The following is a 27,265-nucleotide window of genomic DNA, read 5'->3' as shown; positions in this document are numbered from 1 at the left end:
ACCAAAACTAAATAAGGGTAGATCACACACAGGCAAAATCAATTCAGAAGCAGAAGAAATACATCCAGTAAATAAACTACTTCAGGATGAGAACCGAATTCCTTATGCTGCTCCGGGGAAGGGGTAGTCAGTCGTCGGTCATTATTGACTATTATTTGTGAAAATCACAGGCTACAGATCACGGACCACTGAGATTACAAGACACATCTCTACATCTGGAAAGCCCAGGTCTAGAGCAGGATCTAAAGGAGTCTTGGGTCTCTTTTTATTTTGAATTAAGGAGATAGGCCCATGTGTGTGAGCTAAGTTTCAGCAGTTAAGGCTGGAGTCTTCTATTTTTACACCTTGACTCTTAGCAGATTCTTTGGGGCATCTGCAAGGGTCCCACAAAGTCAGGGCAAAGCTCTGACCCCAATTCTACACCCACCACGGAACAGTGACACCCCGCCACGTAACAGAACTGACCCAAGAGACAACAGCAAGCTTCAGCCCAGAAGCTACCAAATTCCAAACAGAACGGAACTTCCTGTTCTGATGACTGACGTCTGTACCAGAGAAGCAACCCCTGCAGTACTGTTCTTCTCTAGGACACGTTTCAGTAGCTTTCAGCATCCCGGTTCCCTCGTGCTGTGCGGTGCACTCAAATGTGTCACGTCATTCTGGCTCCAGGTGCTTTGTTGAACATTTTCTGTGTTAGAAAATGCTAAGATTTTTTTCATCACGCAAAGAGACTAAAGGCAATTGTTGTTCTCTCTTGAATCTCTTTTTCCACCAGCATTGTTTTGACCCTCAACATGGCTAATGCACGTGTTTGAAGTATTAACGCGTGTAAACAATAGAAAGAGAGGTATCTCTACCAGAAGGCCCTCCCCTTTTCTCCCTCAGCTAATTATCCTTCGAACATTCACAGCCTGAGGTCCCAGCATCTCCACCTAGTAGTAAACAGAGCTGCTAAACAGGCCTTAGTCCGCCAACGAGCAGGCCAGGAAACAAGACCAGATGTTTCCCGGGTGCCCTGAAATAACCACCTGCCAGAAGATTCACCCAGAGACAGGCACCAGGTAACACACAGGCTAGCCAGGTAGTCTGAATTTCACACCGAGGACAAGTAACTTTTAGCATATGTCTCAAACATTACGTGGGACGTGCCTATGCTAAAAAAAAAAAAAAAAAAGTATTCGATGTTTATCTGAAATTTAACAGGCACCCTGTATTTTTTATTTACTAAACCTCTAACGTGTTCTCAACTAAACAAATACATTATTTACATGAATGACTTCAAAGGAAACAGTGTGTGAATTAGACGCACGGTCCAAAAACAACGTGTGAACGCTGATGGAGACACCAACGTTATGTATCACGAAGAAAATTACTTCTCATCTAGATGCAGTGTCGTTCGTTTACTGCAAAGAGCTGAATGTATTCATGGAGAACAGAGGAGAAGCCAGTACTACCCTCAAAGGACCCAAACCACAGGGCAGGCACTTAACTAATGACTGTGATGGGGCCTCTCGGAGCCTCAGTGACTCCAAAGGTCCCTCCAGTGCAAGGGAGGGCCTACCTGCAGCCCCTCATTCCTGCACCTTCTCTGGGCAGGTTGCCAAGACATCCCACCCCCCAGTCCCCGGCCTGAGGCCCTGCTGCTGGGCTGGGCTTTGGGGCAGAGCGCGGCTGGGAAGGGGAGGTTCAGGACTGTCCAATAGCCAAGGAGAGAACAGGCACGGCTCTAGCAGGTGCAAGGCAGCCTCCCACCGGCTCCTCCTTGGTCCCTCCTACCTGCCTCTGCCCAGCCAGCGCAAGCAGCGTAACAGAACAAGCTCCTGACGTCTGGAGTCACTTGGCTTCAACGCTTATAACTGGCACGATCCGGAGGAAGCGTCCTTGAACCTCAACCTCAGATTCCCTGCTAACACCCACACCCCACTGGGTTAGGACGGTTCACCAAGCCTTCAGATGCTGGGTGAAGAAGCTAGCACGTGGACATTCGTGTGTAATAAGGATATTTCAAGCCAGTGGAGGAAAGACTGATGACAGAATAAATTATGTTGGAAAAACTGGAGAGCAATATGGAAAAAATGTGAAAACGTCTCACAGAATACGTCACGAGTCCCACGTGATGAGCGCAATGTATAATAAGGTAAATGTCATAAGGCAAACTAGCTTTATTCAATGAAAATATTTTAACAGTAGGGCAGGGGGTGCCTTTCTAAGTGGTGTGTAAAACTGAAGAACCGTAAAGGAAAAAAACTGCCAATCCTGGCAGTTTTAGAACTTCTGCAATAAAAGACTTCATAAAAAAGTCTTTTATTAAACTAGGAGACAGTATTTAAAGCAAACACAGATTCATATCCACAATATATGAAGCGCTCCTATAACATAATAAGAAAAGGACAAACAACACATTATAAAAATGGGCAAAGTGCATGAACAGGTATATCACACAAGAAATAGAAATGACCAACAAACATGAAAACATGCTTATTATCACAGAAACTATGAACACAGAGATCAAAGCAATAAATGTATAACATTTTTCCTTTGGGGCAGCAACTGTAGTACCTTTATAACACCCAGAATTGTTGAAGGTCTGGGACAATGGGCCCAACTCATACACTGCTGGTGGATGTGAGCATGTTACAACCTATCTGGCAAAATCTTCTGAAATATGAAATGTGCAAACCCCTCAAACCAGCCATTTCATTACAGAAATTGATCATGAAATTCTCCTAAGTGTTCTCAGCACATTTACTGCAGGCTCTACTTGTAATGAAAACTGGGAAAAAACTTCCATGTCCATCCACAGGCAAATAAATTACGATCACGTTCCGTCTGACGCAGGTCAGGAGACACTCCATGGATGTGGCCGATTCCCAAGACATGCTGTTCGCTAGAAAAGCAAATCACGCAACAAAACAAATAAAATGATCTTATTAAGTATCAAAACGAGACAAACAATGGCGCACGTGTATACACTGTGTATGTAAATAGTCTTTAAAGACCTGAGGGTACAAAATAAACATCTCCTGAGTGGCTGAGGTGGGGAAGCACGGCTGCAGAATGTGGATTGTTCGCCACGTATTCACCAAAGACTTGTCCGTTTTGCAAAGAATGAACAGAATTCTAACATCAGTTGCACGTGCCAGTCGGGATCCGGCCCGTGAAATGTTAGCCCTTGCTTGTCCACCTCCATCACTGCCCCCGTGACCCACGGGGGCCGGGGACACAGGCTCTGGAGGAAAGAAGCAGAGAAGAGTCAGTCGTCAGCCTGGGCACGGGGCTGGACAAAGGCAGCCTTGGCCTCTCCCCTCCTCACTGGGGGGCAGGAGAGCTGGGGTAGCGGTAGGAGCAGTCCTCAGGCAAGAAGACCAGGTCTGGGGGACCCTAACCTTGCCCTGGGAGGCCTCCCCCCCCACCAAGGGCATCCGAGGGAGCTGCGAAGTGACACGCCCCCTGCAGCCAGGGCAGAGGGACAGGGTTGGGGGTGGGGGTGGGGGGTGGGGATGGCAGCAGTGGAGGTTCCCAGGAGGAGGCCTGTGGGAATGACAAGGGCAGGGTCACGGCGATCTGTTCCGGGCACACTGGTCACAGTCTGGGATTCTGTCTCTGGCCTTGGGACACAGCCAAGACAACAAGCACAGGATCCTGGGAGACTGGACAGACTGCCACATGTGCCCACTGCTGCCCTACATCAAGGCTGGTCGTGCATGCTGAGCACTGGGTGCGAGCTGATGTCCTGTTTCCTCCCACTTCCTTACTCCCCTTTGCCCATCTGATAGGAAGAGGAGCGAGGGGGAGGAGCCTCAACAGGATGAAGCTGACCAGTGGCCAGCTGGGTGGGCGTGGCTGACGCTGGACCAACAGATGGCGGGAAGGAAAGACCGGCCCCTCACCTGCCCTGTGCACCTGCTCTGGGAGGCTTCCAGATGTGGCACCGCTCCAAAAACTTCTACGAACTTGTACTACACCCCCCCATACACCAGACCTTTAAACTCAGAGGAAAAGATCTTCAACACAAGAAGGAAAACCCAAGAAATTCGGACCCAGAACAGAAAAGAAATGTGGACATTTAAAAGGGATCCAAGAATCACGTCTGCCCAGTGCTGTCCAGCTCACCGGGCAGCTCTGTGTAAGCGACTTCATCTCTTCCCAGCTAACTTTTCAAGCACGATGCCCTTTTGTAACTGGGGTTCCAAAACATATTAAGAATTGGTTTCTGACTTGTGAGTAGGCGGTCACCATGGAAACTGCAGAGACTCTTTTATCTCGTTGGTGTTGACACACAACCTGTCCAGAACCTCGTGTTCAGAGTTTCCAAAATTTCCCAAGTCAGGACTCTGCAATCCCTTTCTTCACACCTGGAATTCAGGAACTCTGTAAGTCGCCTCCCCGGTGACACATTTTAACTGCACTGTGGGGCCAGTAATGACACTCCTCTGTCAGCCAAGGAGCTTTACAAGAAAAACAGCTTTTAAGGGTTTAACGCCTGTTTTCAACCTCATGGCCATGCCCTACCAAATTTCATCATTTCTGAGAAAACAGCCCCAAATCGTATTTCTTATAGATGAAAATGTTCACTCCACCCCATTACTATGCATTTCAAGTCCAATACTGGGTTAATCTGTATCAATCATATCTCATGCATTCTGCAGAAATCAATTTTAAAAAACCAAGAACATCACAGACAAGTTTTCAATCAAAGCAATTACAGTACCTAGGAGTCAGACTGGGAAACTGACCATCATTCCAACGTCAAAAATGATGTTCTCCAACGGGCCAGTCCACTGATGGACTCTTCAATCACTGGATTATTGTCTGCAGGAACAACATGACTTCGTGATTTTGGAGGAAGCTGCCATTCCCCAGCAGGTTTCAGATATTAGGCTTAGGTACACGTGGCATTTTCTACAGGATGACCCACCGGTCATCAGAGGGTACCACTGGGTTATCATTTTAAATGATATATTTCAGTAACCAATCAGGTTATTACGTGAGCAGGGCAGTCATAGTAAAACTGGAATACAGTTTAGTCACAGTGCTGAAAGCAATTATTCTGGAGTTCTCAAAAAGAACATGAGTAACACTCAGATCTCACACATTGTTAGGGGAACATACTTGGCAGCCAGCAGTCAGCCCAAGCGTCTTACTAATCTGTGAGAAAACTTCTCTCAAATCAGTGGCTGCCTTTGTAAATGAAACAGAAGACAAGGCATCCTTTAAGCGGATGCAACTACACTGACCGCACACACAGACACCGGTAAAATTCCAGTAATGAAGGTGTGACCTTCTAATCTTTAATCCAGAGAAGACTATCCCTAGCTTTTTCAATTCTAGTAAAATATAGATCTGAAAGCACAATCTGTTTTAATACGCAAAGGCTTAGACAAACCGTGTATGCAAATACTGGATCAGATCAGTAGCCTACAAAGGTTTCATGAAAAAACCAGCCTCAGAATAGGTCAGGCACACAGGAAATTAAGAACTTAAAAAAAAAAACAAACTTACAAATGAAAAAATTAAGAACGTGTGCCAGAGACACGTACACAACAAAAACACTTACCGAATAAAACCTAAATGCTTGAGAAAAGAGAATCTCAGCTAACTAAATGATTCACCGTACCCACAATGAACATGCAGACCACGGATGATACAAATCGATAGCACCCACGGTACAGAGCTGGCTGAGCCGGAATGTGCCACGGGAAGGACAGTATATCCTGAAAGAAGGGGCCGCCTGAGCTCTGGGTGGGTCTGCTTCCGAGGTCACGGGCACTGACTGTGAACTTCAGACTCCCAGTGGGCTGGGCCAAGGCAGGAGCAGGAAAGGGATGCTTGTCTCAGCAGGAAAGACCCCAGGGCTGGGGGCGAGGGCACAGGGCCTCTGCAGCTTCTCAGCATCTGACACCGAGGACTCCCCTGGAAAGGCACCAAGGACTCCCCCAGGGGCTCCAAGTCCCAGCGCCCCACACAATCCCTAGACAGTCCGCAGGTCCTCGCTCTGCCTCGGTCTTGGGCCCTCGAGCGCCAAAGCTGTGTCCGCCACCGACTGCGCACCAGGCCTACCCTCCAGTCACAGCCCCAGCCCGGGTCAGGGATCAGCCCAAGCGCACGTGTGGCACGCGGACCCTGAGCCCCAGGGCGGTCGGGCGGGCGAGGCGTCCAGCTCCCGATCCTTATACGGCCACCAGGCACGGGGACCCTGGCAGTGAGGTGAGAAACCCTCGGGGACCTGAGTCACCACATCCCGGGAAGCCAGCCATGACCGTGAGCGGGGTCAGAGCTGACCGCACGCACACCAGCTGCCGCCCATTCGGCCGACCAGCATTGCAAACGCTGAGCCCGCCTCTGCTCCTCCGGTGACAAAGGTTCACAAAGAGCCCGGGACGCAGACCCCAATCACGGCGCCCACAGGAAACACGCAGGATCAGAAGTCGTGAGAAAGTCTCCTTGCAGAATACCAAACGCACCCAAAATCACCCCAAACATAACTAACGCCAGCCCATCCAAAAAGGCCATGATATTCTTTCACGTTGAAGCGGCTCTTTCAACTTAAAAACTTTGCAGGATCACAAGAAGTTCATGCTAAAAACACTGTTGGTTAATCCATGGCTACTATTACTAGTCGTTGCCACGGTTACGTACACGTGGCGACTAGACAACTGGGTGAGCATCCCCGCTGCCCCAGGGCTCAGCCCCTCCCAGGAACACACCATACCCCTCCTGGGAGTTCACCGTGACGGAGCATGGACCTAACCGACCCCTCCCGGTGGGGCTGCCGGCCACTGCGCAGTCAAGATCACCGCGGGACGCCAGGACGAACACCTGGGCCCTGCCCACCGAGAGCACAGTTCCAGGAGAGGGACGTGCCCACCGTGTGAGGCACGAGGCCGACGCCACGCAACTGCAGAGACGCAATTCCAGGAACACAGTGGGTCAGGGTTGGAAGTGAGAGTCCGGGCGGGAGGGACTTCCGGCCTCCAATGTGCTCGCCGGGGAAACGGGATGCTCGGGCCCCCAGAGGGTGAGTGGGGAGCTCTGGGCAGGACATTCGGGGCGCAGAGAAGGTGCGGCGGGGGAGACGGGGAGGCAGGTCAGGGCCACGGCTGTGGTCCCAGGAAGCCAGTGTCACGAGCGGGAACTCCTGGGCTTGCAATGACAGCATCGAAGGGCTGAGCAGATCGGCCAGCCACCTGGGCACTTTCAACCAACGGTAGGAAGAAGGGGTGCCGTCAGGTGTGCCCCATCCCAGGTCCAGACAAACATTATGATCACGCTTCTGACCACAAACACAGGCGGGGGCGTCAGTGCTGCTTGGAACGACATGTCCACAACAGCGGGGACAAGGCACCGTCTCAGGGGTGACACCCCGGCTCAGCAGGTGTGAACCTCACTTCCAAAGCCCAGGGTCATCCCCCTGGCAGAGCTGACCGGGACACACCCTCACTGATCAGCACTTGATGGCTCAGAAGCAAAACCAGTTCAACCCACCTCTTCACATGGAAGGCCACATCTCAGGGGACTGGGGTGAGAGACCCAAATGCCTTTGTTTCTACTCACCACTGATGGGTCACATCTACCAAGAGGGCTCTCATGCTTCACACGAGAGGTCACAAGCTCCTGTCTGAACTAGAGGAGACCAAGCTCCCTTTCCTGACACGTGAACCACTGGGAAAGAGCGGAAAATCGCAGCCAGCATCACCCATACCGCAGACTGGGGAAAACGAAGTCCAGCGGGGCAACAGGACAGAAATAACAGGATTTAGGATGTGAAGCAGAGATGGAAAAGACTGAAAAGCAGGCACATCAAATAAGACTGTAAACACAGTGCAGGCATTTTTCCTGGACTCCAGGAACATCGTGAATTTTGCCTTCAGACAGCACCCGCTCGATATTTACCGCAGGCAGGCAGCCTCCTGGTGACAGGGTGAAGCCGGCACCCCACGCCGCCAAGCACGGGCTTCCACAGAGCTCGGCAGGGCTACCTCCATCTCCGTCGCCTCCAGGGTGGGTGGGAGTGGAGACTGGGGATCTGGAGCCCTGGATAGGGCCTGAGCCGTCCTGGGACCCCACGCTTCTGCCCCTCAAGTGACCAGCCAGGACACACACCCTCTCCTAGGCTGGGAGACGGACCCTGTGGACCCTGATTCTGGTTCTAACTCTTGTACCAACAAGAGCCGTGTGGACAGGATGTCCAGGCCATGCCGGGCACCTAACAGGGACACGGTAGCAACAGCCCTGCTGGTGGCGATCCCAGCCCCCATAGGGCCACCCAGGAAGCCAGACACCCAGGGGTTGAGGACTGAAGACACACAGCTACTTCGTGCGAAAGGAGAACCGTAACCTAGGCGACCCCGCTCACGTGCCTCCCAGCACCATGCTGTCCTCGGGCAAGGTACACCTGGAGGCTCTGGGCAACTTATAGTGATTCCCCCTATGCCTTGGTTTCCTCTCTGTTAAAATGGGGGGGGGGGTGCAGACCATTCCCAGCTCTAAAATTCTATGATTCTATCTTGTGTGAAAGAGAGAGATGGAGACAGAGAGACAACGAATCAAGTGTTGGAACTTTGCTAACAAACAAAAGGGTCTGCACGGTGTCTGCTTAACGACGCTGAGGACCGTGCACCCCACGTGTGTGTCTCAGAAAATCCAGGATATAATCTCCAGAGTCTCACGCGTTTCACAGCATAATAAGTTCCTTCTGGAAGGTCGGGGATGCAGCACTGTGTTCCAGCAAATTTGAACGTGCACGCCAGGCACAGACGACCAATGTCTGAAGAACCAGAATGTAATAAGCACACCTCTAAGGCCCTGTTCTCATCATAACGCACTCTCCCTGTGATAATTCGGAGGCAAATCAGGGGACCACAGGGCCCGTGAATAATTACCGTCGTCTCCGTGCGCATGCCGACGGAAGCGCTTCCGGTTGCTACGATGCTGATTGAACCACAGGGCGTTCTGCTGTCGGCGGTCAAGGGCATCTGAATATTTTTCGAAAAGAATTCACTGCACTTTCCTACCGAATAAGAATTTAATAGGAGGGTTTTCAAGTCTCACTTGATTCCCAACTAAGTCAATTCCTCGATGTTCAGGACAGGAGAAAACACTAAGGGTGGTGTCACCCTCACATCTGGCTGAAAGGCATCCGTCTGCCGTTTACGGTCCCTCTTCTGTAATCTGGAATCAACCAGCTCTTCCTCGATCTCCACCTCTGCTGTCCGGATTCTCCTTGTCACCGGTCCCCACCCTGGTGCTGTGCTCCAGCCTCTGGCTGGCACATGGCAGAGAGCGTCCCAAGCTCTGTGGCCTGGCACCTGCGCCAGCATCACCACGGCCGGGGCACTTCCAGAGTGGCCGACCAGCCTGCGTATGGACATTTATTAGGTATCGCTCAAGATGCCTGTGTGATGAGGAAACTGGGCCCGGCGAGATGGACTGAACCGTGTCCGAGGAGAGCTGACCGCCTGATTTCACTTGTACCAATTCCGAAGGCTCCTATTCAGTGGGGGGCCCCGGTACCACGTAGGACTGACACCGCTCGGGATCACAGGGTTTGTAATTGTACAGGGTTGTCCCCAGATGTGCCTGCTGCTTTCCCCCAGTTACACGGATTCTATTTCCCGTCCTCTCACTTTATTCATGTTCTCTCCTCCTTGGTCTCCTACTCCTCATTCTTTGTGGTGTCATTTTTAGCCTCTTGGGCGGGGGGTGGGCAGGAGGCACGAATGAAGCCCTGTGTTAAGATAAAAGTCCTTCCCCATCGCTGAGCATCGGAGATGGGAACCAGGCGGGGCTGCAAACAGGTCCCAGCTTCCCTGCTCAGAACCTGCTCGCCCTGCACCAGAAGGACGGTGGGGAGAATCCGTCCCCTTGGAGCTCCTGCTTGATCGCAAAGTAAACGCTACGATAAGCAACAATAAAAGCCTCCCGTCCCAGCAGGCCCGGCCGCCACTGCAAACACCCCTCCCAGGCCCACCTCACACTCCACACTGACCTTTGTCCCTTGATTCCCCCTAAACCCTGCTTCAATGGGAGGACGTGTAGCAACATTTCTTCCCTAAGCTGTTCTGATGACCGTCCATGGTCTATCAAAAAAAATAATACTAAGATTGGCTGGTTAACCTTTTGGAGAGCTGCATGGCCACAGCCTGACCCGTCTGACCCGCCGCGCACAAACGTGGACAGTCGGTCAGTCTCAAAGCACGTGCTCAACTAACACGTTATAATCAAAACACTGTGGCTCGTCTTGCAACGACGACAGAAAGAAGATGAGCTCTAACATCCGAGACTTGGGCCTGGTGGCAGCAGGTGGAGGGACAAGAGAAAGTGGAGGCTTTCTGAAATAAATCCACGTCTTCCTTCTAATTATCTTTTCTTCCCTTGACTATATTTTTAAATTATGAAAATGCTCTCCTTACTTCTTCCAACTACACGCAACACTATGGCACTTGCTCTAAGAACTTTTTATTCTATTAGGTTGAGCCATAGGGTTTGTCAGTCAAAAACAATAAAATAGGGCTTCCCTGGTGGCACAGTGGTTGAGAGTCCGCCTGCCGATGCAGGGTGCGTGCCCCAGTCTGGGAAGATCCCACGTGCCGCGGAGCGGCTGGGCCCGTGAGCCATGGCCGCTAAGCCTGCGCGTCCAGAGCCTGTGCTCCTCAACGGGAGAGGCCACAGCAGTGAGAGGCCCACATACCAAAAAAAAAAAAAAAAATCAAATATTGCAATTTCAAAACTTGGGGTTTTACTATCAATTAAGTTACAATCAGTATCCAAAGAGAGAGAGAGAGAGGGCGGGCTCAACAGACAATACGCTTGATGCGATAGAAGTTAGAATAACAAAAAATAGTCAAAACCAAGGATATACTGTACAACACAGGGAAACAGAGCCATTATTCTGTAACAACTTTAAATGAAGTATAATCTATAAAAACACTGAATCACTATGTCGTACACCTAAAACTAATATAACATTGTAAAGCAATTATACTTCAATTAAAAAAATACCCGGGGTAGTCACCTAACTTTTAGCCGAAACAGCATATATGCAGTATGCAGTAGGAATGGGTTCTGCGTCAAGGCAAGGCCCCCAGCACCAGGCAGGGCTTCTCCCAAGGGCACCACGTCTTGTAGTACGGGGACTTGATGCAGAGAGTCCTCTGAGACACAGTCAGCAGGCTTCTACCACTCCTAAGTCATCCTAACGCTTTCTAAGCAGAATTGCACTTCGGCCCGTTGACCTGTCTTCAGTAATAAATTCTGAGCACCATGACCCTACTTTGTGTTTGAAAATGTTAATTTTTCTAAATTTCAACCAAGTGCCCTTTCACTGCTCCTCTTAATTAAAAGGATTAATTTTTGTGAACTCCAAAAGGGTCCTTTCTATCAGTGCCACGTCACTTTCTCAATAAAGATTGAAATCTAGCTCCGTAACACATTGTAAATTATTGAATTTTATTCACAACTTTGCTCTTAGACTATTTTAAGTCTGTAGTGAGGGCTGCTGGGAGCCGGTCTTATGTGGAAATAAAGGTAATGGGACGATCGGAGCTTTCCAAAGGAGTAGAGGCAACACTCGACGAAGAATATTTCATGAAAAAAAGCAAGTTTCTTTCAATTTATCTGATAATGCAATTTATCTGATAATGCAATTTATCTGATAATCCAGGAGCGGCATTCAAATCCACCCCTGGATGTCAAAAAATCTGTGGGGAAAATTATGGCACAATGGGGATTTACTGGAAGGGGCACAAAGATCTGAACTCTAATGTCAACTTCGTTACTACAAGTAGCGGGATTCATTCCTCTCAGAATTAGTATGATCTTCTGTCTCTCAATTTCTGCATGTTTCCTCTAATCATTTTAACCGGTCATCCCACCAAGGTTCTGAGAATTTATTAGAGTCGTGTCACTGTTTAAAGATCTAAGTCATCTTTTAGTGACAAGAAAGGCAAGTATTTTCCAAAGCTGAATGCATTTTTTAACGAGACCAAGGCTCACTGCAGATCAAAACAGAGGATTCAACATACCCACTTGCTCTTGCAAAGTAGCTGCTTCCAAGGCCTTGCCAATCCCTGCTAACGAGACTGCTCTGTGAGTGTTAAATCCGTATGACACATCTCTCTCCTTACGGGGCAGCCATGAAGCAGCGATTTAATGCCAGCTAGAGCACTAAAGGCCTGCCACGATATAAAGTTTGTGGTTTTAGGAGGAAAGCTACCGTCCTTTGGGGCTACAAAAAGTGACCCGTGCAGACCTACAATGTTCTTCAACATTTTATGCCACTGTCGTGCCATAAATTTCTTTTTCTAGTCTCTCAATAAGCTACAATATTCTGTTGTCAACTCATTACACCCACACCATATATAATCTTGTTATGGAATCACCTGAGATATCACATTTCTCAAAAAGTTGATTAATACAGAGAAAAAAGATATAATCTCATTAAAAAGTAAATGATGATCTCTAAAATTTAATGAACCTGGGAAGGAACAGAAAGAGTAAATGCCAACTTACAGTGAACGTAATTTGATCTTTCCCACGTAGTGACATTAGAAGCACTGCTGAATTAGCTTATTACTAATCATTTAACTGCCATCATAATAGATGCGGGCAAGGACAGCGTTTCCAAATATTAAGTATATTTGTCCTCAAAGCAGGAAAACAATCATTGGCAGCTTTAATATTTCATCCAATGTGCTCCAAAAAGTAGCCATAGTACAACTGGAATGTGACCAGTAAAATCCATAGTTGTCAACATTTTTTAAAAGGAAAAACAAAAATGAATCTTCAAAAATGCCACCCGGGGGGGGTCACAATTGGGTTCCCCACATCTTACGTGACAAGCTGCTAGAAGAACCCAAAAAAGCTCACAGAACTAGCACCACATTTTCAGAGAACAGTATATTCTACTGCTCCTTTCCCACAGGTTAACGACTAAGAAACAAAATGCAAGATACGAGCCCCAGCTCGCCGCAACTAGAGAAAGCCCGTGAGCAGCAACGAAGACCCAACGCAGCCAAAAATAAATAAATTAATTTAAAAAAAGGGTGGCGCAGTGGTTAAGAATCCACCTGCCAATGCAGGGGACACAGATTCAAGCCCTGATCCAGGAAGATCCACATGCCACAGAGCGACTAAGCCCGTGCGCCACAGCTACTGAGCCTGCGCTCCAGAGCCCGCGAGCCACAACTACTGAGCCTGCGCTCTAGAGCCCGTGCGCCACAGCTACTGAGCCTGCGCTCTAGAGCCCATGAGCCACAGCTAGAGAAAGCCCGTGAGCAGCAACGAAGACCCAACGTAGCCAAAAATAAATTAAATAATTACTTTTAAAAACGTGTTATTTTCATTTACCTACATACACACATGGGCAGGTTCAGCATAGACTGACTGCCCTCACAGGAGCAAAGAAACAACTTTTTTCTACACTTTTACTGACTCCACATATACTTAAGTGTATCAGATGCTCACACAAAACGTTGTATAGACCTATAATAATTAAACTCTGTTCAGGACAACTGGCTAAATCTTTAATAAGGGAAAGATGACATATGTTTGTGGGTTTTTTTAAGACATGCACAGGGGCAGTCTTCCTCACTACAGAATATAAAAAGCCCAGCTGAAGCACTTGGATCGCTACAGCCTCTGACCTTTCAGTAAAAGCAACATCCATTAACCAATTTTCAGGGAGAAGAGAAAAACGTTCCTGGCTACGCAGAGAAAGTTACAGGTCTGTAACTGAAACATCACCTTACACTTAAAAGAATTACCCAAAACAAAAAATTATGAAGAAAATATCAAAATGTTTAAAAATTTCTTTTAAAAAATAGGAAAATGATGAAAATAAAGTTGGCCAAGCATCTTTAAATATTTACATAGCTGCAGGTTGGAAAGTAATCTGGTTCCAATTAGCCTTCTCTAAACCCATAGGGTTACTTGAATCTGAGGAGATTAATTATAACTGCACACAATCCGAAGTTCCTCTTCCACTCGGCTATCTGGTGCAAGGAGAGGGGCAAGGAAAGCATGCGTGCCCAGCTGACGGCGAGAAGAGAAGGGCACATCTTGGAGGGGGTCCATCACCTGTTCTTTGCTCAGAAATGTCTGATGCCCCAGAGAGACCATCACCCACATAGCCAAAGGTGCGAATTTATGCAAACACTATGGGCAGTCATCAAACGGGAGCCTCAAGTGGAACTGACACTGGGCGCAGACTTCCTGAGTACAAGTCTACCAGAGCCTGGGACGCCTGGGAAAAGGCACCAAGCACAGGGTTATCTGGCTGTAGGGCCACTTAAGTAGGAGGCTACCTGAGCACCAAGACTATGTGGGCCTGGGAAACCAGGGAGCCGGGTCACCTGGCGGCAGGGCTAATTGAGCCCAGATTCCCTGACCGTGAGATCCTGGGCAAGGGTTAGCTGGACCTGGGTCACCCGGGGACAGGGCTACCTGAGCCTCAACTACCTGGGCGTGGCTGATGGGCGAACCAGGACTACCTGGCCTGGGCCACCGGGCAGCGGTCTACTGGGCCTGGACTTCCCCGGCTCAGGGCCATCGGGCACAGAGCTCCCTGAGCCTGGACCACCTGAGCGTGAGCTACCCGGGCAAGGGCTTCCTGGGCCTGGGCCACCTAGCTATGGGGCGACCCAGACACAGGGCTACCTGAGCCCAAGCCAGCTGGATGTGGAATACCAGGGCAAAGGCGACCCAGGCACAGGGCTACCGGGACCGGGACCGCCCGAGCCCACCTTAACCGCGCCTGGACCACCCAGGCGCACGCGCTCACCTGGTGCAGGGTGGGCCGCCCCCTCCTCTCCGCTCTCGTAGGTGGCCTCGTCGGCCAGGCCGGAGCCCGGGGAGTCGGCGGCGGCGCAGGCCGAGCCGGGGCTGCTGGGCTGCGAGGCCGAGTCGCCCTCGCTGAGCGAGCCGCAGCGGGCGCGGGGCGCGCGGTCCCCGGGGCCGTCGCGGTCACGGTCGCGGCGCGCGCGGCGGTGCACCCGCGAGTGCAACACCATCTGGTGGTACGTGCGGAAGATCTTGCCACACTCGAAGCACTCCGACGACTTGCCGTGGCCGGCGGGGGCGGCGGCGCGGCGGCTGGGGCGCGCGGCCGGCCGGGGGTCCGGGGGCCCGGGCGCGGGGTCCCCGGGCGCTCCCGCCCTCTTGCGCGGGGGCCCCTGCGCGCCGGGCTCGGGCTCGCGCTTGCGCTTCTCCTGGCTCACCAGGATGAACTCGCGCCGCTCCTTGTCGAAGGCCACGTCCCCAGCCAACGCCTCGTCCCACGCCGCGTACTTGAGGTACTCGGCCGGCTCGGCCACCCTGCCCCGCGTGGCCAGCTGCCAGGCCTGGTAGCTGTTGACCGGGTCCAGCTCGGCCACGCGCCGCCCGGCCTGCCCGCGGGCGGGCGCGCCGGCCGCCGGACGCAGGTTCAGGCACTGAAGGAAGAGCTGCTGGGAGTCGGCGGGGCCGGGCGCCGGGCCCTCCCCGACCGGGGCCCGCGGCCGGCCGGCCTCCACCCGGCGGTGGATGGCGTTGTGCGCGTTCAAGCTGTCCAGGTTCGTAAACAGGTTCCCGCACTTGGTGCAGACTTCGTAGAGGCTCAGGCCGGCCACAATCCCCTCCTCCTGGACCACGTTGTTGATGGTGGCGATGGGGTCCAGCTCGCCGCGGGGCCTGTTCTTGCTTCCCGCCTTCGGGCCGTGCGCCTTCATGTGGTTTTTCAGGAACCACGGCTCCTTGAATCTCCGGCCGCAGATGTGGCAGCCGTGGTCGAAGGAGCCCCTGTGCTTCTTCATGTGTGCCTTCAGGAACCAGGTCTGGCTGAAGGCCTGGCCGCACACCTCGCAGGGGAACTCGCCGGGGGGCAGCTCAGGCTTGCCGTTCTCTGCGAAGGCGTCGCCGCGGGGCCCCTGGGCCGTGATGTGGTCCTTCTCAATGTGGCTGAGCAGGGACTCCTCCCGCAGGGTCACGTAGCTGCACAGCCGGCACTTGAAGGGCTTGTGCGCCTGGTGCACGTGCTGCTCCAGGTCCTTCCTGCGCTCGAACTTGCTCTTGCAGAAGGCGCACTGCCCCGCCCCCGCCGCCTTGGCCTCCTCCGCCCCGCACGCGGCCCCCTCCGCCTCCTTCTTGCTGCTCCTCAGCAGGATCTTGCCGCTGTCCACCTGGGTGGCGCCGTTCAGGATCCTGTTGCAGGCCGAGGTGCTCTTCGTGGGGCTGGCGCAGCCATCCAGGCCCTCGGACACGCGCGTCTCGCCCGCCTCGGGCTCGTGGCCCTGGATCAGAGTCCCCGTGCGGTGGCCGCGGATGTGGATCTTCAGGTTGCCCTTCTGGGAAGCCCGGTGGTCGCAGTAGGGACACTTGTAGGGCTTCTCGCCTGTGTGCTTGCGCATGTGCTGGGACAAGGAGCTCTGGAAGGGGAAGCTCTTGCCGCAGATGCAGCAGCTGTGGCTCAGCGCCTTGTCGCCGTCCGCCTCGGGGCTCCTGCTGGCCCTGGGTGGGCTGGGGCCGCTTCTCAGCTCCGTCTCGGCCTCTCGGGGGTGGTCCATCTCGACGACGAGGGCTCGCCCGGCCGGGGGGGCGGGGCACGGCGCTCGGTCACGTGGGCCTGCGTCTTATCTCTCCATGTTCAGGCGAGCCTCCCGCTTGCCGGCTGCAGAAGTCCGCCTGCCCCGCGGAGGGGCATGTCTTACCTGGAGAGCATGGCAGAGGGCAGCAAGCACCTGGAACAGAAAAGACACGGAGATCTTAGGAACCAGGTTTCCCCGCATAAACAGGGGCCCGGTAACATCCTCGGACCGCGATCTGCACGCTCCTCCTTCAGAAAACCAATCCCGTCCAAATCAAAGGAAGGAAGCACCCACGAAAGTTTAAACAGACGTACGAGCAGCTGCTTCCCTTTAACAAATCAGTAATTAAACAATTGATGACTGATAATAATTGTGTGCTAAATCATTAAAATAAATCATTGTAAGTGACTGCACACTAGAATAATTTTTTATCAAAGATATCCAGTGTTTAAGGAAAGACTGTGGTGAGAGAGTTCGTGGGAGTGTGCGGAACACGGGCGACGGGACAGGAGCGCGTCTGAGAATGAAGGACAGAGACCCAGGCCAGGCGGAGGATGGCAAAACGCGGGGGCACGTGCAGGACATGTGAGCTGCGAGGAGGGCGTTCACAGCCGGAAAAGGCTCTTTACAAATGCATCTTTGTATCTTGGTGAAGCACAGATGATTTAGTGAAAGAGAGGCAACGAAGGACAAGAGCAGAACCCTGAGGTCCTTCCAGATCTGGGCCTGAAGCTGCTGCTCCAGCACCTGGCGGCCCACGCCGGCCGCCCCGACGGACACCACTCCCAGGGGTGTGTGTGACCACCAGGCCGTTGCCACCGCAACATTCGGTCTTCGCTGCCTCTTAGATAAAAGCCCAAACCCCTCGGCTGGCCTCACCGTGCCCTTCCCGACCTGGTCCTGTCCCTTCTCTCCTGCACTGGCCGCAGGGCCGAGTCCCACCCCAGTGCAGACACCCTCCCGACCCCGGCAGGTCCTCACATGGGAGGCGGGGTCTGAGCCCAGCAGGAGCAGGGGTCACACTGTGGGGTCACTGTCGCTCTCATGCTTATCCACCCCCTGGAGAATGAGGGGCCGGGGCTGCTCCTCCAGACGCCCGGGCGCCTCCCTCACCTGTGCACAGGCGAAGGGGAAGTGGACGGGGTTGCCCAGCGCTGTGCCGGGCACGGGTAGGGCCACGATCTGGGCTGCAGGGAAGCCAGCCCAGATGCCTGTAGACTGCCAAACAGGCCCAAGACAGTACACACTGACAAGCAGCTATCTCAGGAATTTCCATCTGACTCAGCGATACGGAGAATAAGGAAAACAGTCCAGAAGGGATGTGAGAGGTAAAGTGTCTTTCTGGACTGTATTTTGATGGGTATATTTATGTATAACTGAGTCACTTTGCTGTACAGCAGTGATTAACACAACACTGTAATTCAACTATACTTCAGTGAAAAATTGTTTTTAAAAAAAGCAAGCAGGGGTGGGGCATTGGGGAGAACAGCCGCGCACACAGGCCCCTGGGGCCCAGTCTGTTTATCCTTCTTATCTCTAAACAGAAGTAACTGAGTTAATGATTCTGAGGGTCTCCCTCCTGGGGGCTCCAGACTTGCACAGAGAGGCACCCAGATGGACAGATGTTGTTTTTTCAAAAAGCTGTAACATGTAGAAAGGAAGCCACATTTTTTACAAAGTTTCAACCTCATGCACACTAAGAACTGATGTTTGAAAAGCAACAAAATGTGAAGAAGCTAAGTGTTTCTGGCTGTCGAGCAGAGAGTGTACAACGCACATCGTTTGTTCAGAGAGGAGGCCAGGCAGCAACGCGGTGTTTGCTCTGGGTGGTCCGACCTGCCATGTTTTCCCCGGAGCGGACTCAGAGAAGAATGCTGACGGTGGAAGGCAGGGGGCAGGAGGGTGTCACCCAAACATCCCCAGGGGTTCCAAAAGATGACACTCTATTCCTCCACTCACCACGAGGGACAGACGCCTTCTGAAAAAACAACACAACTCCTGTTCTCCAAATGCCTCCCCCCGGAGACCCACGCCAGAGGCAGAAATCTCATTTAGATGATGTATTCTCAAACTTCTTTCCAGAAAGCCTCATGCTAGCGAGTTTCCCAGGCACCTAAAGAAACCAACTCAGTCTAAGCAACAAACTCTGGAAAGCAGCAGGAAGCACAGCTGCTCACAGATATTCCTTACTCTTTACACCGACGGTACAGAGCCACTCCCACACCCCAGGAGAGAGGGAGAGAGAAGTGAGACGGGAAACTCCCAATAAAATAAATAAACAAAATCTCCCCTAAACTTGGATAAACAAATGCGGTGAATAAGAAGACTTCTTCATGACAATTTAAGCTAATTGGTTTTCTCAAGCTGTTTTGGTCTTAGATGCCTGCATATTATTCATGATGACTTTATAAGACAAATGATTTGCATGCATCCCCTGCCATCCCAGGGCTTATTTCAGTCCCCCAAATGTTGAAGTTGATATAATATATAAAAATATAAATGAAACATACTATTTACATTTAACTTATTGACCTCATCTGGGTACAAAAATCTTCCGAGTTTAAAGAACCGTCTAGAATACATTTACAGAGGAAAAAACAACTACAACACCATAAGTTGGTGTCTCTTAAGTAATGTGACAGACTTCACTGGACCACCAAGTTGGTTCATAAAGGATGTTAAATGTCAGAACTTCTCCAGTTCACGGGAATTAAACATCCGAAACCCCACCAGGAAGACAAGATTCCCGGAGCATGAATGCTCAGCTAGCTAAGGTTCATAAAAGGCAACCTACAAATTGCTCCTGGAAATGAAATTGTCAAGTGAGAAGAGTTGTTCAAATCACCAAAACGGCACTCTGTGTGGGTTTCCCTTCCTTCTCTGCTACTCTCCCTGCCATGTGGTATACTGCTGGGAGCCGTAGAAAGTTAAGGGCTCTGGAAGCCAAGAAGCTGCGCTGGGGATCCGCACAGAGACCCCACCTCCGTGCCGTCCAGGTGTGGCGCAGAGCCCAGCCCGGGAGTCCCGTCCCCCTTTTGCCAGCGTGTGAATTTCAGAAGGTGTCCTTCACACCCAGGCGTGCCCTCACCTGTCAGGTGCCGAGAGTCAGGAAAGGACATGAGGAAGCCGTGTGACACCAAAACCCCTTGCAAGGCACCTCCTCCAAGTGCCATTCAGACCCCCAGTCACAGTGCAGAGCGAACAGTCCACGGACAATAAAACACCTGCCCAACGGGGCCTCGCTTCTACTACCAGGTAGCATCCCGGCTGGACGAGCCCAGAGCAAAGTGCAAAGAGGATCAGATGTGAGCACAGCCCCCCTTCTTCCCATGGGGGACCTCAGTCTCTTCTGCACATTTAAAAAGGCTTAGCGCTGCCATCTTTGCTACCAGAGAAATCCACATCCCATATCCTCATGACAGCCTTGATGTGTAAAATTTCTGATTCCCCAACACCCCCAAACCCCCAGCCAAAGCCTAGGCACTTCCCCTCAAGAAACCCAAACACTAGAGAATATACTTTTCATTTCTTATTCGGGCTTCCTGCAAAACTTGCTTAAAAGTCCGCAAAGGCAGCAGAGCCCTGCAACTTACAGGAAGATTCTCAAGCAAGGGCCTTCAGGGTGCCCATGAACGAGCACAACCAGCTCTTCTTTCTCTTTTTCTTCCCACTTCTCTGCCCACTCCCATCTTTCAACACTGAGCCCTGCTGTCCATCTCTGTGAGAATGACAGGAGATGTCTTTTTAAAGAACTTAAAAATATTTGGAGGGGGAAAATGGAAACATACCATAAGGGTAATGACCACTTAAACTCAAAACACCATTATCTTAAGGAAATCATAACATCAACAAAACTGGCTCCACTTGAAAGAGGCCACTAAGTGGCCCCCTCCCTGAAGCCCACAGCCGACTGGCAAAGTTTCTCGCAAACCTTTAGAGAAACAGTCAAAAAGGAATTCCCCACAACTGGCTTTCCTTAGTCAGTGGCCAAATCAACAGATCTTCGTGATCATTCTTCTCAGCTGCAGACAAAAATTCTTTTCCCCGAAAGAACAAGAATGGTGTCCTCAGAACTTCCAATGTGAAAATGCAGCAGGGCAGCCGCCCCAGTTAGAAGACTTAGGGGAACCTTATTGGCCCCATAACCCACAGCACTGACTCTGATATCCTTTAAAAAAAAAAAAAAGCCCACCAGCCTCTGTGAGCCAGGAGGGTCTCAGACGGTTTGTCAACATTGATTGGGGTCTCTGGTGGTGAGAGGTGGTCATCCAAACACTGCCCCGTGATAAAGTGTCACACTACGTGGTTTCAGCCAAATACATTCCAGTACCGAGCTGTCCCTATTTTATTCTCACAGGCAAACGCACATCGAGTGCGACTTGGTGTTCCAACTTTTCCTGAAACACGTTAACCTAAAGATAACTAGCCTTACAAAACGTGTAAGTAAATGCTAGCTTTTTACTCAGACCAGAGCGATTAAAGAAAGTCTTCTGGCAACACAAAATATTAGGAAGTAGAGGGGAGAGAAAATCCACACGTGTGTTTCAGCTGGCATACGACCCATGTATATACACACATAGAGCACAGCCCCATTTGAATCATATCTTGCCCATAATGAACCACAGTTTTGTCGTTATTATATTACAAACTTTTTCCAAGGCTGTAACTGGGAACTTGCCAGACAAGCCTGTAATTTAATTGTTTAGGCATAAAAATGGCTTGCTGATTAAGGTTTTAAAATAGATTTCCAATGCACCTCTCCCTCTGTGTGTGTGTGTGTGTGTGTGTGTGTGTGTGTGTCTCATAGGGATGTGACGAACAGTTTGAAGCTACTTTTGTAAAATGCCTTCCATAATTTTGGAAATAAGTTTCTTTTTGAAAAATTTAGGTAATTTCATATTACATAAATATTTATATATATTGCCTATATCATTTTATGAAAACAATGATAACAACAGGAAAAAGTAAAATGTTTATTACAGAAAATATAAATCTGCATTCATAACATAAAATGCATTATCATGGAGATGGGGGAGGGGTTTAAGAGAGGGCAAAATATAAACTTTTTGAAAATAAAATATGTAGCTAAACTTTAAGACATCAACATGTGAGGGCATAAATAAATAAAGCACCAGGTCTAAATGCATGTATGTAAGGGCACTGCCATACCTTAGAGAGATTCTTTCTTTTTGATTCTTTGTTTTCATGCCTGCACAGCACAAATGAAAAAAGTTGACTTTCTCAAGACTTACACTCACTGGATTTGGGATACATTTAATCTGTGGGTAAAGGTTTCAACAAATAAATCACTTCTGTAAGTGAGGACCCTGGGAACTGAGTCTTGGACCTAACAGAAGGCAGAAAAGTCACTTCCTGCAGCATCCCTGGTGACCTTGTGAAACAGCTCCAAGGACCCGGTTAACTCCACCTGCCGACAGTAACTCCTTTCAGAACAAGCCCTGCAGGGCTGGGATCCAGGACACACACCAGAAGGAAAAGCCCTGTGATGAAGCTGTCAGATCTGTAAGAACCCACGTGGGACCACAGTCCCGCACGCCCTCCTGTGACAGCTCCCACGGTGGAAGCCCCAGGGCACGGTCGCCGGGCGAGTTAACGAGGGTTTCATCACAATCTCTGAGAGCAACTGGGCGCCAGGCCACTCATGAGGCCTAAGGGCTCGGATAACTAAGCAACAGGCTTGGCTTCGAGGGACCCAGGCGTCAGAAAGAAACACGTAACCACACAGAGGACAGCAGCAGAGCAAGGAGGGAAGCGATGACCTGCCCTGGCCAAGGGTGGCCGGGTCTCCCCAGGGAAACCTAGGTGGGTGTGGGCCCAACTAGCCTTTAGAGCAACCCCCAGCCCTCTCCCCCACACCCAGGGGTAACCCCATCATCCTGTGGGCTGGACCTCCAATTCACACTTGAATCCACACGCTCCCCTTCATCTCAGACCAAGATCATCCTCCCAAATGCAGAGCTGGGTGACCTCTTTGAGGCTTCAACCCTTCAGACGCTTTGCACACCCTGAAGATGAGGCCCAAACTCATCTTCTAAGGCCCTGAACCCCTGTACTGCTGGGGTCCCTGGGCCCCCAGCCAATGGCTGTGCACCTGCCCCGCACCCCAGCTTGATGTGCGTTCACTCCCACCTTGGAACCCTCAGGTATGCAGGTCCCACCCGCCGTCCACCTTCTCAGGTGTGGTCTTTCTAAGAGACCCTTCCTGACCCCCTTCGCCCTGTGGCCGGGTCAGGCACAGTCCCCACGCCCCAGCCTTGGCCCTATCCCAGCTCATGCCTGGACATGCTTCTGTTACCGCTTCTTTAACTGGTCACTCGTGTGTGAGGCATCCTAACTGTGAAGGCAGACCCACCACGTACCACTGAGTCCTGACACCAGCGCAGGGCCAAGCAGGGAGCGGCACCATGAGAGGTGGTCCAGACCGTGAGCTCCGAGGTCAGGCTACCCGAGATCCAAACTCGGTTCTGCCACTCCCTGGGATCAGCTGTGTGACTGGGAGCAAGTGTCTCAACCTCTCAGTTTCCCAGTCCATTTCTTCATTTTAAAAATGTAAATGACGGGGCCTCCCTGGTGGCGCAGTGTTTGAGAGTCCGCCTGCCGATGCAGGGGTCGCGGGTCCGTGCCCCGGTCCGGGAGGATCCCACGTGCCGCGGAGCGTCTGGGCCCGTGAGCCATGGCCGCTGAGCCTGCGCGTCCGGAGCCTGTGCTCCACAACGGGAGAGGCCACGACAGTGAGAGGCCCGCGTACCGCAAAAAATAATAATAAATTTAAAAAAATAAAATGTAACTGATGGTAATGAGAACTATATTACAGTATTTTTGTGAGATTTAAAGTAATGCACGCAAGGTGCAATGTTGAGCACGCAGCAAATGGCCAATATATGGTAGGTATTATTATAAATTAATAGTTGCTAAATAAATGAATGAGATGTCAGTGCAGTACCCAAAGATACCGAGTCACTCGCAGTGACACTGTTTGGTTTAATAAATTCAAAAGGAGGCAATAAGAGTTTAGGAAGCTATGTTAGAAATGGCTAAAGAGTAACCCGTATGTATTCACTGGGCCCTGACAGGTTCGCCACAGAAGTTGTTTAATACAATTACAAAGTCTTCCACGAACAGCTACCATCATCCACCGCACACAAGTTCAAACCTGTCCCAGCTCAAGACTCCACACAAAGTCAACTTTAACGTAGACTGGGTATTAGACCGTATTTGAGAATTACTATTACTTTCGTTAGGTCTGTAACACAGGAGACTTTCTTAGTTTTTGGAGATGTGTAATGAAATATTTTAGAGGTGGTTTACAAAAGAGAGGAGAAGGCAGATATAATGCTAACAGCGGCTAGGGCTAGATGGTGGGTGTATAGACATTCATTAGTTACTCTTTCCATTTTTATGGGTTTGGAATGTTTTTCACAGAAGAAGTTAAAAAATAACTCCCACTTGCAACTCCCGTAAGTAGCACGATGGGAAGCAGAGCTGCTCTGGGGCAGCCCGATGGGCCCTCCCCCATCCCCATCCCTCCCCTCCCCTCCCCCTCTCCAGGCCCCCCAGGAACCTCAGAAGTCTCTAAGGAATGCACTTTGGGAAAATTACCTTTTGTTAAATTCTAGTATTTGAAAGTCAAAGAAAGAAAAGTCATCTGAATAATATGAACCGGTCCGCATGAAAGCAGTATTTTAAGAGGTTGCTTGCTGGTGTTTCAGAGGCTTGCCCCGAGACATTCAAGGGATCTCCCCAGAGCTCCATGGGGCCCAGCCTTGGTGCAGACGGTGCAAAGTCAGCCGTCGCAGCCAAAATCAAGCAGCCACGAGGACGTGGGTGCTCGGGAAGATCCTCCCATCGCGTCCCAGGGCAAAAATCCAGTAAGGCTGCCGGGGTTTATCTTCCCCAGTTTAAACAATCATTTTCTGACCAACTAAATGTGGCGTTGTCAGGGGGAAAAGGTAGAACATCCTGTATTTCTACACAGTAAGCATCGCTCTGACTCTACAGGAAATCTTGCCATTTTCTGCTCTGTAGAGTAAACCAACACAAAGCAAAAGCCAATCGGTTTTGTACTGATTCCCTCAAAACCATCGAATTCAGTTCTGTCGAAGTCATATCCTGGAAAAGGAATCAGAAGGCTGATTTTTTTTTTTGAAATAACCTCTAATATTTAGAGTAATCTGCATAACAAAACAAGTGCAAGTTTCTTTAAAGGCACCCAGATCAGACTGCAGACCTCAGGGGGGCACGAGGGGCTGCAGGAAAGCTGGAAGGGGCGTTTCCCACACTGCGTCTGCGGCCCTTCTGTCGACAGAAGCAAAGCCTGATGCGCGTGCTGTTTGTCAAATATGTCTCTTCAATTCTAGTTCATTAATTAACCACGTCACGATACTAAGAGATAGTTTGGCTTCCCTGACGCCCTGTGGTCTCTCTCCTTCTCTCTCCCTTGGTCACTGGGGGCGAGGGGTGCTTCCGGGAGTCAGAAGGATGGGGGCTGAGCCCACGGGGGGGGGGGTCACTGTCCCGGGTGGGAGGGGGGGAAACAGGAGAATTCGGGAAATGTGGGGAATCGGTGCTGTGGGGAAGACGCCCTTACAAAGAAAACAGCTCAGGGCAGGCAGAAGGCTCAAGATATTTACAGGATATTCTGGCCCCAGAAGGCAGGTCATAAAATTTAAAAACTGACCTCCTGAGGGCGGCCGTGAGGCAGTGAGGCTGCGGGGCCGTGGGTGCTGCCGTCAGTTTCACATACTGCCCTCTTGTCCTCCAGCAGACAATGCAATGGGCCTTCCCAGTGACACTGTGGTCTTATGAGCCATGAATTAAAATGCACCATTAACATCCTGCACAAGCTTATCTACTGCGGAGACAAAAAGCCCATTCTGTGAACAAATGGGGAGAAATTCCACAACAATGAGGAGTTCCTCTCCCCACTCGCCAATCTGCCCCAGATTAACAGTCCCAGGCTTATAGTCCCCAGACGGGGTCCGAGCCGCCCCATGAAGTGGTGCATTCACTGCCTGGAGAGCCAGGGCGCTGATGGCAGAGCCAATCAATAATCCATTATAGAGCAGACCCCGTTTCCATCTCATAAGGAGAAACGAACGCGAGCGACCAGAATCGCAACGTTCACGGGGGAGTCCGCCCCGCCTCCCTCACTTGGGCAGAAGGACACAAACCCGCTGTCCCAGAGTATGGGGGAAGCTCAAGTGGACCCGGCAGACCTGTTTCCAAGCAGCCGGAGAACAGTGTGCTTGGACTTTTCTGCCAGAAGCACTCGTTTCAAAGGTAAACCTCAAAAATGCTTCGTTCAGGACACAAGGTGATGTGAACAAAGCACGGACACAGGGGTGACAAAGGTCCATCTTCCGAAACAAAGGTTTCCTTTCAATTATTTAGCCCCCCAAATAAATCAATGCGAGTGCCAACACGAGTCCCCAAATGTAACTAACCGTCCATAATGAGGGTTTATTGCGCAAACTCCGCGATCCTTTAAAAGCAAGACTCGCTTCCATTCTGCACCTCAGACCACAGCTTTGGAATCATTGCTCCATATATAGCAGAAATGCAGAGAGGACCTAACCGTTATTCCACAAGTTGGTTACCTTTGATGAAGTTGTTTACCACAATTTGTCAAAAACCCAGTAAATTCCTGGTTGAGCAGAGAGAGAGGCCATCTTCAGCTCCAGAGAGAAGAACATTTCCTCACGGTATAAATAGTAACCCGTATGTATTCACTGGGCAGTATACCGAGATACTTGCTAAAGAAAATATAAATCAACATTAATATATAAGCTGCCCACACGTCCTTACTAAAATACAAAAACACGTAGTCAAATCCGACCTTACAGGGGAACAACGAAAGCAGATGAATACACAAATAGAATTCTTGATCACATTCAGAAAAGGCCAAGAATAAACGGGGGAGCGTGCGATTCCATATCCTGGAAAATCCAAAATGGTTATGGAGACTTAATGAAGAGGCATCCACGTGAAAATAAAGGCAATGGATTTTGTTTAATCTCAAAAGAAAAGAAGCATCTCTTTACTTGCATTTTCTCCTGCTCTCCAAAATGAATACATTACTGATACTTGTTATTTACTAGTTCCTAAGTCTCATATTAAGTAGTGGCCGTATCAATCTATTTGTCCTTACAAAAGGAAACTTCACAAAGCTGGGAAAAAAAGTCACAGGAGCAGGGGCTTGCTCTGAAAAAAAGAAAAATCACAGGAACAGGGGCTTGCTCTGTAATTTTCTGTAGATAGGTGTCCTGCTGGAGCCCCGGGTCCACCACAAAGAGCTGAGATCTGGCAGTAAATCCAGCTTCCTGGAGGGGCCAGCACTGCCGGCGTAGTTAATGATCTTGTCAACATTTCCATTAAGAGCCGCATTTCCAGAAGCTCAGAACTGCATCTCCCCCAAACTGGGCGGCTCCATGAAATCTGTCGTCACCAAGGGGGCTTTACAAAACTAGAAGAAAATCACTTGCTATTCAGTACGGGAACCACAAAAGCACAAGTTTTTACTTTCACTCTTTTTCCATCCTGCACCAAGATGATGAAAGCCAACGTTTCCACTAATTCAGAAACACTGAAAACTCAGGGAACACCAGAGAAAATGAAGACTCATCAATTTCTTTTTTAAAACAAACATGGAACACCAGAAGGCCTTAGATAAACGGCAGGGAGAAATC

General features: G+C 50.5%; 1 protein-coding gene across 1 annotated transcript in view; it reads right to left on the bottom strand.

Moving 5' to 3' along the window:
* ZNF516 (zinc finger protein 516) overlaps positions 1 to 16,538 on the bottom strand; it is a 63,330-nt gene extending 46,792 nt beyond the window's left edge. Inside the window, exon 1 of the mRNA XM_065890550.1 lies at positions 14,780 to 16,538. Within this exon, the coding sequence (XP_065746622.1) occupies positions 14,780 to 16,538 (1,759 nt within the window). The remainder of the gene's footprint in view (positions 1 to 14,779) is intronic.
* Positions 16,539 to 27,265: the final 10,727 nt, after the last annotated feature.

The sequence above is a fragment of the Phocoena phocoena genome, chromosome 13 (genome assembly GCF_963924675.1).
Source record: "Phocoena phocoena chromosome 13, mPhoPho1.1, whole genome shotgun sequence".
Taxonomy (NCBI): domain Eukaryota; kingdom Metazoa; phylum Chordata; class Mammalia; order Artiodactyla; family Phocoenidae; genus Phocoena; species Phocoena phocoena.
This window is presented reverse-complemented; position numbering and strand designations above follow the sequence as displayed.